An 18,560-nucleotide genomic window follows, 5' to 3' on the forward strand; every position below is an offset into this window, starting at 1 on the left:
TGATAGTCTAGTCTCAGACTTCCTTCACCTCTTGTTGGGCTTCCAAGCTCCTTGTTTGGTGAAACTGATGGCCCCACGTCGGGCTTCCTCCACCTAATGTTGGGCTTCCACCACCTCAAGTTGGCGGAGCTCTATGGAAAGGACTATGCATTTTGGCATAGCTTTCGGAGAGAAGAGAAAGTTGAAGTCCCCCCTTCAGCCTTGTGAAGGCTGGGTATTTATAGGAGAAGAGAGTTGACGTGGAAAGGGAAAGACATGGCTCAATCCCATAAAATCGAGGTGTCAGCCTCCCACTCTCTGCCTACTGACACTCCGGGATGGGCTGACAGAGTTGGTACGTGACAAATGTCACCACCATGTGGTTCGATATGGTTGGTGAAGGGTCAGGGATAGGTGTCGCTTATCCAAGCTTCCCTTTTCCTGGAATTACTCTTAGGCCATGCCTTATATCAGAACTTAACACGTGGCATGGTTGGTGGTATTTTTCTTTGATTGGTGCTCCATGTCTCATCATGACGATTACATGTGCGTGAGTTTGGAGGTCGAGGCTTTAGCCTTGGAGCTCGTGGTCATGATCCTTAGAGGTCGAGGCTTCTAAGCTTGGGGGTCGAACTCTTGGTCTTGGGGATTGAGACTCTTGGTTCCTTTGGACTGTGCTATTATAGTAGTGAGGTCGTGATATGCTTTTGCCTTGCCATCCAAGATGGTGAGTCAATCACATGGTGACCGTCCAAGACTTAAGAGGTGGAGATCCAAGGTTGAAGACTTGGAGTACCAAAGTGAGGCATCTCACTAATCATGATTATTTCTATCTTAGGGTTATCTTTTCTTTCTCGATGAAAGGTTTAAGTGCGTCGAAAGGTCAGAGTCCTACGTGGACTCTTTGAAATTTCAACGCGTACCACGTGGAATGGGTTGAAAAGTCAAAAGTATTTGTCGAACCAAATTATGACATCAACACCTCTCTTGCAAATCCTTCATACTTGAACTGGACTAATATTCGATAATTATTTTCAAAGAACTTGTAATTGTTAAAAAATAAAAAAAAGTCTAACCGTTTTATCGTTTTCACCTCATTATCAATAAAAGCTTCTACATTTGAATTTTGTGATTTACACTTACAAATAAATTTCAATTTCTTCTTTGCCTTGAGGGTTCTTAGGATTTGAGTTAAGAAGGTTAGCTTAAGTTCTAAGCAAACGCGGCACTGTAACGTACTCAATTTGAAGAGGTGCAAATCGGGGCGTTACAACTATGAATAGATTGTGTATTGTATATGTATTGAGTGCGTCCAAGGCATGCACTAGAACTGTGACCGAGTAGACTGCTGAGTTTTTATGCATCCTACAAACGCAATCATGCTCTCGGTTTAAGGTAAACCTCAATATTCACCACCAACCTCATGGCAGACCTCTGCGCCGAAAACCGGGCCTTCTGCAAGTCCGCCACCATCACTGCCAAGCAGGGGCGGAGGGAGGCAGGGGCCCAGTGGGTCCCGTGCCCCACTCACATTTTCAGAAAAAAATTAATATATATATATAGTATTAGTATTATATTAACACAAGATTTTTATTATATAATAAAAAAATATTATATCATGATTATGGGGGAGTACTTCACGTGCTCTTCTTCATTCTTTCCATTGATGTTGTTTCAGAAACATGGGTCCCACGTTTGACTTCATTTAACTTTATATAATATTTTTCTTTTTTAATTTTTTTTTACTAACAGAAAGAGGATTAATGGTTCCTATTTCCTTATTACTTACTAATTGTGAAGTCTACCAAGAAAAGGATTAAAAAAACATGTATATATATACATTGTCAAGTAACGATTCTCAATCAATTATTTTGTGAAGAATATTGTTGCAGTCGTTTGTTTTGGTTCTCAATACTACACTATTCTTCATTTAAATATGTTAAGGTACTTTAAAAGAAAAGAAAATTCTAGTGTAGAGGGGTCGTCGGGTACAAATAGGTCATTGGATTCATCTCCTGCAAAAAAAACAAAGAAGAATGATAGTAATTCAGAGAAGCATTGTCCTGAAATTAATGAAAAATATCCTTCTGATCCTGGAAATCGTCCTTCAATTTCAAGTTATCATCCTAATGTTCAAGATGAAGTACGCAGATATTATCTACAAAAAGGTCCTTGTCAACCTAGAGCTCATGAGTTTCCTATCACAGAATTTGGGAGAAAGAAAAGAAGATTTGTTAAAGAGTGGTTTGATGATTTTCCTACTTGGTTAGAGTATAGCATTAAAAACGATGCTGCATATTGTCTATGTTGTTATCTTTTTAAACAAGGAGGTGGTGATACTTTTGTGGGTGACGGATTTAAGAACTGGAAGAAGAAGAGTATAGTATATGGTCATATTGGAGGGCCAAACAGTACCCATAACAAGGCTCAAAGAAATTGTGAAGCGTTACTAAATCAAAAACAACGGATTGAAACCATATTGTCAAATCATACAAGCCAAGATCGAATTGACTACCAGACTCGCTTAAGTGCATCAATCGGTGTCGTTAGAATTCTTTTGAAGCAAGGACTTCCATTTTGTGGGCATGATGAATCTGAAAATTCAAATAATCGAGGAAATTTTCTTGAAATTTTGGAATGGTTATGTGGTTATAATGAAGATATAAAAGCTGTCACATTGAAAAATGCTCCGGAAAATTTGAAGTTAACATCACCTGATATTCAGAAGGACATTGTAAGTGCTATTTCAATTGAAATTGTCAATACAATTGCTAGTGAACTTGGTGATTCTTTATTTGCCATTCTTGTTGATGAATCTCGAGATATGTCCTCAAAGGAGCAAATGGCCATTGTACTACGGTATGTGGATGATGGAAATGTGATTGAGCGTTTTGTGGGTATTGAGCATGTTACGAATACCAATGCTATCACACTAAAGGAAGCTATTGATGATTTTTTATGTAGACATGGATTAAGCATTTCAAGACTGCGAGGTCAAGGATATGATGGAGCAAGTAATATGAGAGGTGAGCTGAATGGTTTGAAAACACTTATTTTGAATGAAAATAAATGTGCTTTTTATGTGCATTGTTTTGCTCATCAACTACAGTTAGCTTTGGTAGCAGTGGCCAAGAATCATGATTTGGTTTCAGATTTCTTTACTTTGGTTGGTAATGTGGTGAATGTGGTTGGAGCATCAGCTAAAAGACGAGACATTCTTCGAGAAAAACATGGTGATGACATATTAGAAGCACTAGAAAACAATGAGCTTTCAAGTGGTCAAGGCTTGAATCAGGAAACTAGTGTGAAGCGAACTAGTGATACACGATGGAGCTCTCATTATGATACATTAATTAGCTTGTCTAGAATGTTCAAATCTGTGATAGCTGTACTCGAGGTTGTCAGAATGGATGGAACAAGTTCTGAACAAAAGTTAGAAGCAAGGGTTTTATTGGATTATATGCGATCATATGAATTCATTTTCTGTCTGCACTTGATGAGAAAAGTGTTGGGAATCACAAATGATTTGTCAAAAGCACTACAAAAGAAAGATCAAGATATTGTGAATGCTATGAACTTGGTTACTGTATGCAAGGAACGATTGCAGGCAATGAGAGAGAGTGGTTGGGATTCTTTACTTGCACAAATTACAATTTTTTGTGAGAAGCATTCTATTGAAGTTCTAAACATGGATGAATGCTTTGTAGCCCAAGGGAAATCAAAGCGCAATGCTCAAGTGATCACAAACTTGCATCATTACCGTGTTCAGTTGTTTTATACTGTTATTGATAATCAGCTTCAAGAGTTGAATGATCGTTTCAATGAGAAGAATACTGAGTTGCTTCTTTGTATGTCATGTTTGAACCCGAGAAATTCATTCTCAGCTTTTGACAAAGAAAAGTTGATAAAGCTGGCCCAATATTATCCTCAGGATTTTTCTGCACATGATCCAGAGGTACTTGATGATCAACTTGAAAATTATATAGTAGACATGCGCTCCAACATTGAGTTTTTTGAATTGAAGGGAATTACTGATCTTGCAAAAAAGATGGTTCAGACCAAAAAAGATGTGACATATCCACTGGTGTACTTGCTTTTGACACTAGCATTGATTCTACCAGTTGCGACTGCAAGTGTAGAGAGAGTATTTTCTGCTATGAATATTGTGAAGACTCGTTTACGTAGTCGAATGGGTGACGAGTTTATGAATGATTGCTTGATTTCATATATTGAGAAGGACATTTTTACTAGCATAGATGATGAGGCTATCATGCAACGATTTCAAAATATGAAATCTCGTCGAGGGCAATTACCATTGTAATAGATAGAAACTACATTTAAAGATTTTGTATGTCTTCATATATATATTTTTTTTGTGCCCCAGTGAACCTAAATTCCTGGCTCCGCCACTGCTGCCAAGGTACAAAAAAGAAACGAGCAGGCACAAACCCACAAGAGCCTCCATGATAATGTGGAAGATACTAGAGGTAGCATACCAACCACGGCTGCTGCACTCTCAACCCTAGCAGACTAGATTTTTTTAATTTTTTTTTTTCTAATATGGAAAATCATAAATCAGAGCCAAAAAAAACTGTCAAAAGCAAGGGAGACAGAGTCACTCGATAGACGTAGAGCTAAAACTTTTTCATTCCAAATGAGAAAACTAGAAACCCTTTGCATTTTTTGCTTTTGCTTTTGCTTCTGGAAATGGTAATGACTCTTTTGACATGCCATAAAACACTAGCTAGTTCTAGGCCGTGGAGTCATTGTAAATGCACAAAGATATTTCTTAGGTACGTGGGTGGGTGGTTAGAAGACATATTACAGTTTACACGATGTCATTATGCACCATCATATGTATAATGGAATCGATCATCGATATGTTAATCAAAGCTTTGATGGGGCGAAACCTAGTGGAAAGTGTAATCTAGGTCTTCAGTGCATAGTTGAGGCACACCCATCAAAGCTTTTTTGGGCTTTCGGTTGTCGTCCAGCTTAGAGAGTTAGAGCTGGCTTTCGACAACGGTTTCCTTCTTTGCTTAGAGAAGGCAAACTCTTTCCGGTTGAGTTCGAGCACAGATGTGGATGGAAGCCGAAGGCTACGGCTGTTGATGTCAGGCAGATGGGACACATGAATCACCATTTCACCGACATTCACTTGTTGATCTCAGGCAGCCAAGTCATTTTGCATCGTGCATTGATCACATTCAGAAAAGGAAGTAACATTCAAATTCCTCCACACTGGCAGACCCATATATGCTACACATTCATGAAATGAAATGCTTGTGAAAAACAAAGGATATTGAGGAACTGGAACTGGCTCCCAAACATGGAAAACTCCATATGCCAACCGATAAATCATGAAAATATGGAAAACTCCATATATGTATCGTTAATAAAATACGAGATGTATATACTCTTAAAAATGTATTATATACATCTTGTATTATATTCATAAAATTATTTTCAGGTATTATATATTTTCAAACATAATTTTGAAAAGACGTCAGTGTGTTTCATTCGTGGATTATATGATAAATTACTAATAGAGGTTATATGACATTTGGTCATGCCTCTGGTATTATTGTGGTAACTGTAGGTGCCGTATCATCCCAATTATCTATTATGTGATTATTAAGAGTAATTACAAGCATTCACAGCTAGCTCCCTCTGAATATACAAGGTGGAAGCCGATGGTTTCTTATTGGCGATCTGAAGTTCTGAACTACTCCAACATAAAAACTACTTCAATGTTCCAGTGATATGAAAGTGGATTTCTAGAATTTAAGGACTTCAAAGTGAAATGTGTCCCAGATAGAATTAGCAGTCCTTCAACCAGCGTTCACATGATCTGAAAACTTCATCAGCAAGCGGCTTCCGAGTCGTCTGATCATTTTGCTTCAAGAAGAATTGAGGAGTAAGGGGCCATGTTGTAAGTGCCTCTAATGCCTGGGACGCCTTCAAGCACAAAGTCATTGGGAGACTCGAGATTAGTGTCGACCTGCAATTCAACAACACTTGTTATCAGTCGAGTTGTATTGAGAAAAACATAGTAACTGAAAAGCGGCAAACCAAAAGAAAAGAAAGGAGAGCATTCACGGAGGCCCATCTATGTTTTATTTGGCATACATGTAGCCTAAAGTCCATCTATGAATATACCTGCTAGCTTACTTTAGTGAAAGCTTAGTGTATCTGTAGTACTGTACACCAGAAACCTCATACATTACAGGTAGTATGAAATACAAGAAGTAAAATAAAGATATCAGAGTGAAAGGGGAAAAAGAGGTCAAAGGTTATGGAATATGGAAGGCATTCAATGAAAAACATAGCACTATTCATGCAGCACCAAATTGGTTTTGGTCTCTCAAAACCTCTTCTGATATTCAACATGGATGATAACTTGATAAAAGTAAGGTAATAGGAAGCACTGGACAAAATTTGAACATGCATATTTCTAGTCCTCTTTGTATCTCCATAATCACGAAATAAGATCAGGAAACTTCTTCTCCACAAGTCGATAAATACCGACTAAGCTGATTAATATGCACGACAGCATAAGGGCAAAAGCAATAGCATGGTCACAAACAAAAACATAGAGGGTGGTAGTATAAAAAGAAAGAATCGCAAGTGAAGACGATGCAGGTTAGCAGTAAAAGCAGCTACAAAGCTAGATATATATATATACTAAGGTGGGAAATAACTAACCACACGAAACCAAATCCTCTTTTCTGGTGGTGACGGGATCGGAACTTCAATAAAATAATCATGAGCATTGAATGCCATGTAGATGTCTCCTCCATTATTGTCATGAAACCTGCAAAAGAAGTATTTCCATAGATCTGTTATCCATTAAACAGAGTGAGCTGTTGTAGTATAATTTAGGCATAAGACCATAGCTAATCTCATGTCCGCCCCGCCCCATATCCAGTCTCAGGAGTCACCAGAATGAAAGGACATCTAAAATTTTGTTTAGGATCAATCCAAGTGAAAGAAAACAAAGTATCTTACTGACTTCAGGACAATCATAACCCATTTCTCCAAAAGAAAGAAAACCCAAAAAAAAAAAAATCCATTTATCAAGTTCCTGGTACCAAGGTGCTGTGCCCAATAACACAAACAACTCTACAACACTCCCCTCGTACAATATCTTTAAAAATCCAGATTTCTGTATCAAATATCTTTAATACTGAAGACAGTATTAATTTCTTACGTAAATGCAAGAAACTTGCTCTCATAATTGTCCCAGTTGCCTTCATGCCATGTCACATCACTCTGCACGAATCAAAGTTTAGTGACTCTTAGACGAAGAGGATGCTTATCATTGAATGAGTTAAAAGAGCAAAACAAGAATAACAAGGAGATTACTTTCTCAAGAAAACTATCACGGCCAAATACACGATGTGTTCTTCGATAGTTTATCACCTCTTTGAAAAACCTGAAGTGATTATTCTTCCGTGATTCCAACTGCCATGCCATGAGATTATTCCGTGTCATTCATCTATGCTAAAGCTGAAAAGAAAGCCAAAACTAAAGTGACTTACCAGTCCCCACTGGAAATGGTTAATAGCAGTATCATGTCCATAACTGTTGTTATTTCCATATCGAGTATGCCCATATTCATCTCCCATCAGCATCATTGGTGTTCCCTGGAAAAATGGAGTCAAAATAATAATTCAACATTAAATGTTTGGTAGTGGCATATAACAATTCAAATATTTTGGGGAAATCAAATGCAGCTAGAATCCCAGAAAGAATGATAAGAGGAGAATTTTAAATCTATTTAGTGCCAATCAACAGACAGGAGAAGACTGTTGAGAGGACCAGGAGGTATAACAATTTTCAATACTGACAAAATCAGAAATATCAGGTAAAATCAGAATTTTTGAAAACAGATATCTCAGCTTCACAATATTTAGGTAACGTCTAAACAAGAAAAACTGAAACAAAACGTAAGATATGCATGAATACGACACACGAAATTGGTTTTGAGCATGTTTACCTGAGAGATCATCAACGCCAGATGGAAGTTTTTCATTTGCCGGGAGCGTATAGCTTTAACAGTAGAATCATCGGTTTCTCCTGGAAATTAAATATAGATAAAGTAAAAGACTTCACCATATGGAAAATATGAAAATATAAAATGAAAAAGATAACTACAAATTAATGCTGCATCTTGGGTTTTTCTAACGCACTTTCCTGCCTGACAATTAAGCAGTTTTAGTTCAATAAACAAATTGTGTCGAATACTGCCTTGGATCTAAGACCAAAGGGTCAAGCCCCAAGGTTAACCATTCTATATATGGATGTCAAGGATGGCAAGTGGTACTAACGAACTGTCCCTGTCCCATTTGCAGAATAAGTCTGTCTCCTATTTTGAAGCAATAGATGCACAATGTATGATAAAGGGAATCAGGACATTTTGTCGTAACTCATAAGTTAGTGCATAACTGCATATGCATGTAAACCACTAGTTCACAGCTATTTGACAAAATCATATTTGGTAATTGCTATTTCATATTGATTTGTGAACAGAAATTCATATACACTACCACGGCCCTTACATATAGACAAATATTGGAAAATGAAAGCAAAGATCCACAGACTTGGAAACAATACATCAGTCCACAAAAGGTTTGTTTTGCAGACTTGAGAACAATATCGCCTATGACTTTTAAGACGTGACATTTTGACAACAATATTTCAGTCTTCAAAAGTTTTAACACATCAAAGCTAAGATCCGTTCAGAATATATGAGGGACCAAGCATCGGATTTTAGCATACCTTCATAACCACAATTCCAGCTCAGATTATCATTACTTCCATCATTTCCTCCTTCTCCGTTAGCATCATTGTGCTACAAAACTAACAATCATGAGAAGAATGCATGACTAGACTGCAATAAATGGCAAATTCTGATATCTTAGGAAAGATAGAGTACCTTGAAATTGTATGAAACGAGATCATATAGTGTGAACCCATCATGTGCAATAATAAAATTAATACTGTGATAAGGCTTGCGCTTATTTGTCTGTGGAACGAGTGAAAACTATTAGAACATATAACTAGAGCATGCAATCAATATAGAAGTAACACAGATTCCTCGAAATAAGAACCCTGGTGCACCAAAAGAATAAATGCAAAAAACAGATGGACTCTGAGCTAAAAAAAAATCTGAAGTACTTTTCAAAAAAAAAAAAAAAATCTGAAGTTATTAATAATGAGATGCAAGCTAGATGTTCATTACTAGATAATAGTATGTTTCCAAGAAAGCCAAAAACATATCACAGATTTTGATCAAGAACCAAGAAGAATAATCCAACATCAACATTATGAAATTGATAGGTAGCATCATAAGATAAAAGAAATAATATTACTAATTCTAGGTTGCAGCATCAGGTAACTGCTACTTTCAATTGTACAGAGTTATAGAAAAGAGAAATTTTAAACATTATATTTTGGGGTCCAATAGAAACTAGAAGAGAAAAATATACATTCAATAATGTTAAGCATGAGCATGAGGGTACTTGCATTGAATCTCTATAAAAGCATCTTAGTAAGGAGGGTATCTGGTGTTCTGCCAGTTTTAGTCAAGATAGCTAGTGATACAAAAGGATAATTTGTGGAAAAGAAATATGTGCAGCTACATTAACATGAATTCCTTTTCATTGTAACTTGGGCATCTATCTCCAACATCAAGCCAAGACAATAGATCTATAGGCACTACTTCTTAATTCCCTTAATGATCCCATCTCCATGTTCAGTGTTGTTGAATTTATTAATCTCGAACCAATTATCCCGTGTGGGAATATAAAATTCAGATTAGAGCCCGCCTAACAAGTTTGACAGTCATAAAACAAGAAATGAAATTAAAGGTAATAGCCACTATTCAATAATAATTTATGAAACACCCATGCTTACTTTGTAAAGGTCAGCAGATCCAGAAACACGAGTTGCAAAACTTCCTTTCATACCTGAGTCTCCCTGTATAAACAGAACTTAATAAAAGATCTGAAAACAGGATTCATATGTGTGCATATGCAATTTATAACTCAATGTGCCTAGATTCACAGCTGTCGAAAGAAAGAACGAATCAACAACCATCTACTATTATACCACCAAAAATTGAACAGTAATTGTCATCGCATTTCGATATTGCTTTAAACAGCATCCACTTATCTAAAACTAAAAACTCATCTAAAGACATCCAAACCCTTTATCATCAGATTTAGCCCATATATCTTAATTCATTTGAGAGGAGATTCCTTCCAATCAGAATGTCTATGTATTCCTGACATCCATTGCTTAGCTCTTGGATATTTTACTTTAACTAACAACATGAATGAGTTGTAGACCCATCTGAGTTGGATCATTGTCATCTAATGGAACTACCTTTATAAATCTCCTCAAGTCGTCACGATATATTCCATTCCATTCAGCCCACCTGCGTTTAAGGAATCTCATAAGTAATGGAGATGAGCCATTCGAACTTTCTTATTCACACAAAATTTTATTTGAAGAAACTCTTTTATAACTAATAAATTTTATTTGAAGAAACTCTTTTATAACTAATTTCAATATTTCTAAGTTCTTTATGTATTAATGAGATGTGTTCTTCATTCTCAAAAAAAAAAAAGTGAGATGTGTTATTGAACATCAGTTTTAGATAGATTAGTGACAGTCAAGTACTATTGAAATGGTTGCTTCTTTGAAGGTCTGGTGCCTTGATAATCTTATATGTGTTTTTCATCACAGAACTAATTGTTGTTTAATCGATGCATTACTATTTTTCAACATTTTGTAAAGTTCAGTTAAAAAATTTCATGTCATTTCCATAAATTCTACACGTATTATATTTTAATAATAAGTAGGATTTGTATCATGATTACCTGTCCCAGTTTGGAAATCTTCCAACAAGATAAAGGCCTCCACAATCCCAAGGCTCAGAAATAACTTTACATCTCGATAGAATGGCATCCTTTGCGATAGCCTGGTCCCAAAAACAAACCAAACAAAAAACTAAGTATATCCTCCCAACTGCACTTCTGGAATGTTAATGCAATAAATAGAAAGCAAACTCAACTGCTAGAGAACATACATCATAATGCACTATGTAATGTGTTCATAACAATGTGCAAAACTTATAACTATACAACTCCCCAATTATGATCTCCAAATTTATGTTTGATTCCACATGTTAGACTCCCTAGTGGTGGGAAGAGATTCACATGTGGGAAAGTGTTGGAATATAAACTAGCAAAATCTGTCAATCCCCAACGATATACGTGTGATTAGTATACATGCATATGTGCATGTCTGTATCCAACTTCTACAAATAACTTACCCGGATAAGTGGCGGCGCATCAAGTGGAGCTCCATCTGCTCCCCGACAAAGAGCACTAGCAAGGTCAAATCTAAATCCATCCACATGGTATTCAGTGACCCTGAAAATGTGTAACAAAAGAGAATGTAAGAAGCTTGATATTGGCTAGCAATTCATAACCAAAATCAACAAACAAAGACTATAGATGTAATAGAATTTGAAATTTAATCATTTTAGATAAGCTTTGGCCAAAATATTAACTCTGTTTCGATAAGTTTTAGGCATATAATTATGAAACAGTAAAAAAAACAAAAGGCCAGGGTGGATGAAAGGTCCACTCGAGTAATAAAGAATCTATGTCCAATAATCTTCTCAAGGATAATGAAAGAATTTAATGGCCAGAATTGATCCAGATGGTGGACTGTTATTGCCTTATCAGTTAATCACAGTTGGCTGACTACAATGAAAACTTCCACGCTTCAGTGTGTTGCTTTAAAAAAATAATAATAATAATAATAAAATAACAAGTAGAAATATAATTAACGCCATTCACCAGATGAATAAAAGATACCAAAAGAGTGAGCAGGTGGCTGCATAATAAAAGCTAAGAACTCTATGTTGGTGTTGAGAAAAGGAAAGAAAAGCGAAAAATCAAACACAAAAACAAATGAAAATACAGCTAGCAATAAAGTAAGCGCTCTGAACTCTCTGAATTGTGTACTTACCAGTGTCTTAAGCTCTCGAGAACGAGCTCCATAACAACAGGATGGTTACAGTTAAATGTGTTCCCTGGAGACCCAAAAGAATAAACACTATGAGAATTGCATATGCTTATGAGAAGGCAATCCTGCTTTGCTTTCACAATTCAGCATGTCATAACAATATCATTGATATCAAACACATGTCTTTTCCTTGGTAGTGCCAAAAGGAGAACACCAACTATCAAAGGCAAAACATATATAATTGTAAACTAAAAATAATATGCAACATCATAATTTTTATAGTAAACACAAAATTGAGGGGCAAGAAGAGACAGATAAGACAATTGAATTACCACAGCCCGAGAAGTTCAGTAATTGGCCATTGTTTGGGTCCAGCATGTAATAAACCTATAGAGGAAGGATGCATCGTCAAACAAGAAAAATCTGATAGGATATGTTAATTTCTTTTCTGAAAAATATTGTCCGAGTAGAAATGTCAACTGAACTCAGCCTAACATCTTTCGGCATTGAGGAAAAATATTCAAACCACAAGAATAAAAACTAAAATTCTCATAAGAGAAGTGAGACATCACCTTATTATCTATGCCACGAAATGAAGTGGTATAAGGGTAGGCATCATCAGCTTCATTTGTATGGTTATAGACAACATCCAAAATGACCTGCACGAAGGAAGACAGTTTACTACTGCAACTACAGGCACTTTGCTCCACACACATGCAAAGAAAAAGAAAAAAAGTTTACCTCTATCCCAGCACCATGCAAGGCTTTAACCATTTCTTTAAATTCATGGGAAGCTTTAAGGGGTCCTCCACCAGCACTCGCATAACGGCTCATAGGGGCAAAGAAGTTTATTGTTGAGTAGCCCCACGTATTAATCTTGAGCAAAAGAAACCGTTGGGAAAAATAAATTAGACCACTTGGTTACAGTGAAACTTAATGCTCACCGGCTTTAAAAAGTGAGAAAACAGAATATACACTAAATAATATTCAATTTGAGTTTACTAGTGTATTAGAAAGCACAAGAACAAATGGAAAGACCATCCAAGTGCAACATCTTGAATAACCAGCTTAAATTTCATTTGGAACCACCTGGCACATCGATCTGACAGTAACTACATCCCTTTGCAACAAGGACTATAAGACTTGAACACCTTATGAGAATAACTAGGTGATGCAGTAGCTGGATTCCTCCAATACATCATTGAATTTATGTCCTAACCACAGAAAATAGCTGAAAAGATATATTTCTATCCCTTATAGTTTTATTCCATTTATAGGATCACATATTTCACAAAGATAATCGTCGTCTGGATTTTCATTGGAATCTCAGACCATCAATGTGAGAGAGAGAGAGTTTCTAATGTATTGGACGTATCCGTTCCCAATCCGTATTAGCTTAGAGAGAGAGAGAGAGAGAGAGAGAGAGAGATCCTTATACTTTGGAGGTGAATAGAATTACCAATGGAAGCAACCTACCTAGCTCTCCCTGTTAAACGCTGACATTGTCTATTTATAATCTATAACTTTTCATATGTTATCGAGTAGTGGTTTGTTCAGGTATTAAATCATCCAACCATGAAACAGTAAAAATCAATGACGTGGTATAATACCCCGAGGCAAAAAAATTATTCCTTGCATATATAAGTGAACCTGCATAGACCTGTTATATAGTGGAAATTTGGTTTTACATAAGCAAATAGCTTCTAAAGTTTGCATGGAAACAGCTCTGCTTTGCTTATTGTGACTTGTAACTCACTCCATTTCAATTAAGTAGTGCCTTTCATCAATGCAAGAGCATGAAAAAACTGATTTACTTACCATGTGATCTCTAGGATTTGAACGCCTTTGAAACTCAAACTCATCAAATTCAAAGACAGGCAGCAACTCTACAGCATTGATGCCGAGCTCTAGAAGGTGTGGAATCTTAGAATTCAAACAAAGGGGAGAAGTCAGAGAAATGCAGCACACCAAAGCAAATAAACAGCTATATACTATGCAAATCATAGCAATCAATGATAAAGGACAGATGATTAGACAGTATAGTATTCATGTCTTGTCTTCAACATGCCACACTTCGATCTCATGGAAGAAAGAACACGTATTCACAATCAAATAATATTTCTTTCAGAATATTCAAAATCTAGAGTCTAGGTCCCCTTGGATCATTTCATTTGAAAGGATAGACGTTCACTAGTCTTGTCTCATGACATTCGTGTCCGTCCATAACCATTTAGCAAGAACTGAAATTATATGACCTAGATCTATGGGCATTACTTTATAAATAGATTGGGAAATCTATGGGCATTACTTTATAAATAGATTGGGAGCTTCAACATTGCTTTAGTAACTTGAGCATATTGTCGGTTCTATCTATTTAAACTAATCCTCATGATAACCATTAATGGACCGGTGAAAGGCAGGATGACCAAACCTGATATACTATCTACATTTTCAGCAGTAGCTCGTTAACATCAAGTGATCATAGTTTCTTGTAAATAAAACCTCTTAAAAGTTTCTTGGAAACAAACGGAAGTATTGAAATTGCATAGAAAACGTGGCTCAGTATATGAATATATTGTTTTTCATAGCCACAATCCACGATTACCTTGTCAATCAGACCACAGTAGCTACCACGAACATCTGGATCCAGACCACTGGATTCATCAGCTGTAAATGCACGAACATTCATTTCATATATAACAAGATCATTCTGCAAAAACAGCAGCAAACAAACAGGTTGTGGTGCAATAAGATGCTTTTGAAGTCTGCATTCAACTAAGAAACACAACAGGTGATCAAAACATTCATTTGACCAGTAGAAACTTTATAGTCATTAAAAAATGAAAATTACTTCATAGGACCCACGAGTAGAGTAAAAGCTTATTAAAAATATATAAAACAAAAAAAAGGGGGTTTGCCCATCAAAGAATAAGATATGAAGTTGAGGTGAGGGTGATTTGAAGAGCAAGAAAGGACCTATCAATTTCCATCTGATTGACCAATTGTCAACAGAACTGTTTATCTTGTCTACTGAATGACAACCACATTGGGCAATTTATTTACCTCGGGTATATTTGGAAGCTTGTAGTTGTCTCCCCAATCAAAAGGCAAGCTATCAAAATCATAGGTACCAAGAAACCCAGATAACTTTTCTCTGGAATCTCCAAAATACCGGCGGCCTTCAACTAGCTTCGCATAAGGATCTATTAGTACAATGCTGCTGTCAAACCGATGCCCTTGCTGCCAACCTTGAGGTCCATCAATACGGTAACCATAAAGGACATTGCTACGGGGAAAATCCTGTAAATAAAGAACTTCATCATCATGACAACTGAGACGAAGGAATAGATATAGACTTCCACTCTCAATAAGAAAAAATAAGAGAGGGAGATGGAGAAGGAGAAAAAGATTAATGTATGTTAAAGGGAAACACCATGTAAAACACAGAACAACAGAAAGCGACATAATAATTTAGCAATTAAAATCAAATGTTTACCTTTATACATATGTGCCAAATGTCGCCTGTCTTGTTCTCTTTAGGATCCAAAGCCAGCTCAGTCATTCCACCATCTGGCCCTCCAAACTGTCCCCTGACAAAAATTATATTCGTTAAAACAAAGAGTCAGGAAACAGAGAAGGGAAGGAAAAGAAGCGATGGACATATAAACCAATATATCCAATTTTATAGCTATAAAATAATTTACAAGAGTTATCGTAATAGCTAGAAACAACAGGCAATAAACAAGAATTATATCCATAAATCTAAAGATATAGTTTAGGGAAGCAGTTTTTCATGAAAAAAACAACTTCTTGGTTGAAACAAAGAATGAAAGAAATACTACAAAATCTAAAGTACAAATACAGTCTGAACTGAAGGGAAAAAAATAAGAAATAAAAATAAAGCCCTAGAAAATCCCAACTAAAACTACAATCTGAACTGACCGAGAAATTATTTAAATCACACTCAGGTCAAAGCCCCCTCCAATCATATACAAAGACTAAGAAGAATTGAAACTCTACTATACCCTGTTTCCTATTAGTAAACAGTATCTAACTTTGTTCGAATAAAGGCCACTGTCATATCTTTCCAACCTTCCACATCAAAAATTTGAAATAAGTTGACAGGATAATTGCCTTTCTGTTAGCCCAATGTGCAATAACTAACAGCAGCAAGGAACACCAATTTCTAAATTTCTAGCCCAAACCCAAATTTGCATAATTTGATGAGCACTCTCCTCTGGTCTTTAAAACTAAGCAAACCATTTGGAGATAAACAAACCAAGGTCAGCTTTTCTGAAGGGTCACAAGTATTAGTTTCCCATCAACCACCAACCGCTTTTCACTTAATGGGTACATCCTTTCAGATTTTCTTAAATGACGCAAAAACTTGATAGCAAGATATTCTGTCAACCAAGGGAGAAAGGTTTTACACGTAAATGTCCCCAAAGAACAAGCAGAACAATTCTTGTAACCAACTAGCCAAGACAAATTCACAGAGACTTGTCTGAGAACTTTGAGAAATTTTTCATCAGTCAAGTTCCTCAGAACGTGAAGTACTAAGAGATGACTGGAAGAATCCAAAAGGAAGTTATGGCCGAAAATGGGAGCATTGGTGATTCAGAGTTGAAAGAATTCAAATAAGAGACGCAGACTGAAATGATTATTCACAATCCTAGTAAAAAAATGAGAAGATGATTCAGTGATTGACAGGAATGTAAAGCAGGAAGTCAGGAATGGCCAAAGAAAACCTCTCTCTACAATCTGATCTAACCCAATAATTGAACTTGAAACTTACTTGCACCTAATGATTTAACGCCGCAGCTGGACATATAAAATTTGATAAAAGCTGATATTCAATATCTAGAAACACGTGTGTGTAGCTGTGTACATAATTGGATATTAACTAAACACAAAAAAAAAATGGAAATAGAATGCACCTCTCTTCAAGCTTAATGCAAAGTGTGACAGCGGTTGCGTGCTGTGAGAAAATGGCAAAATTGACACCAGTATCAACTTCTGATACACCCAGCGGAAAAGCCTGACCTGGAAAAGTTTTCCATGACTGGCTGGTCTCTGCCAGTTGGGCTTCTTCCTATAAACACAAGCAGTGAAAACATGAAAATGTGAATTATGTCCATTCAAACATGGTGAAAAAAGGGGATTAGGAGAACAAAATTGGAAATGGGGGGAAGGTACAAGGTCTTGTATATTTTCACACAAGGCTTAGAAGCTTCAATATGGGATTCTACATTCTTTAACAAACTCTGTCACATGCCACTGCATGTTGTACCAGGCACAAAAATCAAAATTGCGTGGAGCACAAATTATGCCCCGCACATAGTTGAAATGACTAGCCTGTTCTCAAAACATAATAGAAAGAAGAGCATATTTTCTAACCAAAACCAATTGGCCATTCCAAAGGCTTTGAATTCCCTATGTGGGATTCCATATTCTCCAACAAATGAAGTGATAGATGTCTTAGTGTACTGCTTTCAGTCTTTCAGATATGTATTAATCTTCATGTCTAATAATTTATTATACAATCAGAAATACAGAAGATAAAACCAGTACCTCTAGCACACTTCCCTGAGCACCCTGACCGTACGCATTACCCGTGCTATGCATGACATGATCCCGGGTCTAACCTATCCGAAAAGTCCAGCCATACAATCAATAACAGTGCAAAGCCCAAATAACAAATGTTAACTTCATTTGCATTACAGAAAGATTAAACATGCCTTTCTCACAAGCCCTTGCTGATTGCTGCCCGTTGCTTGTTTACTCAACTTCAACCTAATAAAACCATCCGAAAATCAACACAAACCCAATTAATCCTTCACATCATCCCCTCTTACAAGACACCGCATAACAAGAGTCATCACTAAAAACCAACACACTTAACTAAATTGCTCAATACTCATTAAATCAAAACCCATCAAGTTTTTCCCTCAAATGGACTATAAAACCTCACAAAAGCAACAAAAATGGAACTTCAAGCCAATAAAAGAAACATTACTACAAAACTTTTAAGTGAAAAAAGAATCATTACCCAACATCAAGAACAGGGGAAGCTACCATACACGGTGAAGCACCGGCCTGAGTTGTCGAAAATGGTGATGATGATGCAAAGAGCGGGAATTTGGAGACATTTGAATCGTACAAATGTGGGGTACGCAGGAGCATCTTTGATCTTTCTCGATTGCTATTCTGATTATGATGATGTTGATAATGGCACAGTTTCATAAAAGCAGCGCTCGGCCTGCAAGAAAGAGTAGCATTGAGAAGCAAAGAAGAGCCAAAAGGGTATGCAATTTCAGTGAAAAGGAGCTACCTTTACGATTCAACCATGGAGATTGGAAGCTAAAGTTTTGATCTTTCTTTGTTTAAAAACTGGCGCAGTTTCCCAATGCGTGTATATAGAGTACTAATGAGGCAAAAGGGTATCGAATTTGAGAGAAAAGGAGGTGGCTTTCTGGTTCAATCAACTACTACAAGAATCTGAAGAAGAAGAAGAAGTGGGAATGAAGTGAGTGATAGTT

At 36.5% G+C, this 18,560-nt stretch overlaps 2 protein-coding genes across 2 annotated transcripts; one reads left to right on the forward strand and one right to left on the reverse strand.

The window, feature by feature from the left end:
- The first annotated feature begins 1,915 nt into the window (after positions 1–1,915).
- Positions 1,916–4,300, forward strand: LOC112178390 (zinc finger MYM-type protein 1-like). The gene has a single exon (XM_024316545.2). The coding sequence runs from the start codon at positions 1,916–1,918 to the stop codon at positions 4,298–4,300; it is 2,385 nt and encodes a 794-aa protein (XP_024172313.1).
- A 1,260-nt stretch (positions 4,301–5,560) lies between these two features.
- Positions 5,561–18,560, reverse strand: LOC112178778 (isoamylase 3, chloroplastic). Its single transcript, XM_024316996.2, has 25 exons — positions 18,353–18,560; positions 18,071–18,280; positions 17,760–17,814; positions 17,593–17,661; positions 16,959–17,113; positions 15,518–15,611; positions 15,085–15,321; positions 14,627–14,731; positions 13,840–13,944; positions 12,763–12,897; positions 12,594–12,680; positions 12,354–12,408; positions 12,025–12,088; positions 11,321–11,420; positions 10,866–10,966; positions 10,369–10,420; positions 9,898–9,960; positions 8,918–9,007; positions 8,761–8,833; positions 7,979–8,058; positions 7,521–7,625; positions 7,345–7,443; positions 7,190–7,251; positions 6,685–6,793; positions 5,561–5,980 (listed from the first exon to the last, which is right to left on the reverse strand). The coding sequence occupies exons 2-25, from the start codon at positions 18,262–18,264 to the stop codon at positions 5,870–5,872; spliced, it is 2,400 nt and encodes a 799-aa protein (XP_024172764.1). The 5' UTR covers positions 18,265–18,280; positions 18,353–18,560; the 3' UTR covers positions 5,561–5,869.

This window comes from Rosa chinensis, chromosome 7 (genome assembly GCF_002994745.2).
Source record: "Rosa chinensis cultivar Old Blush chromosome 7, RchiOBHm-V2, whole genome shotgun sequence".
Taxonomy (NCBI): Eukaryota; Viridiplantae; Streptophyta; class Magnoliopsida; order Rosales; family Rosaceae; genus Rosa; species Rosa chinensis.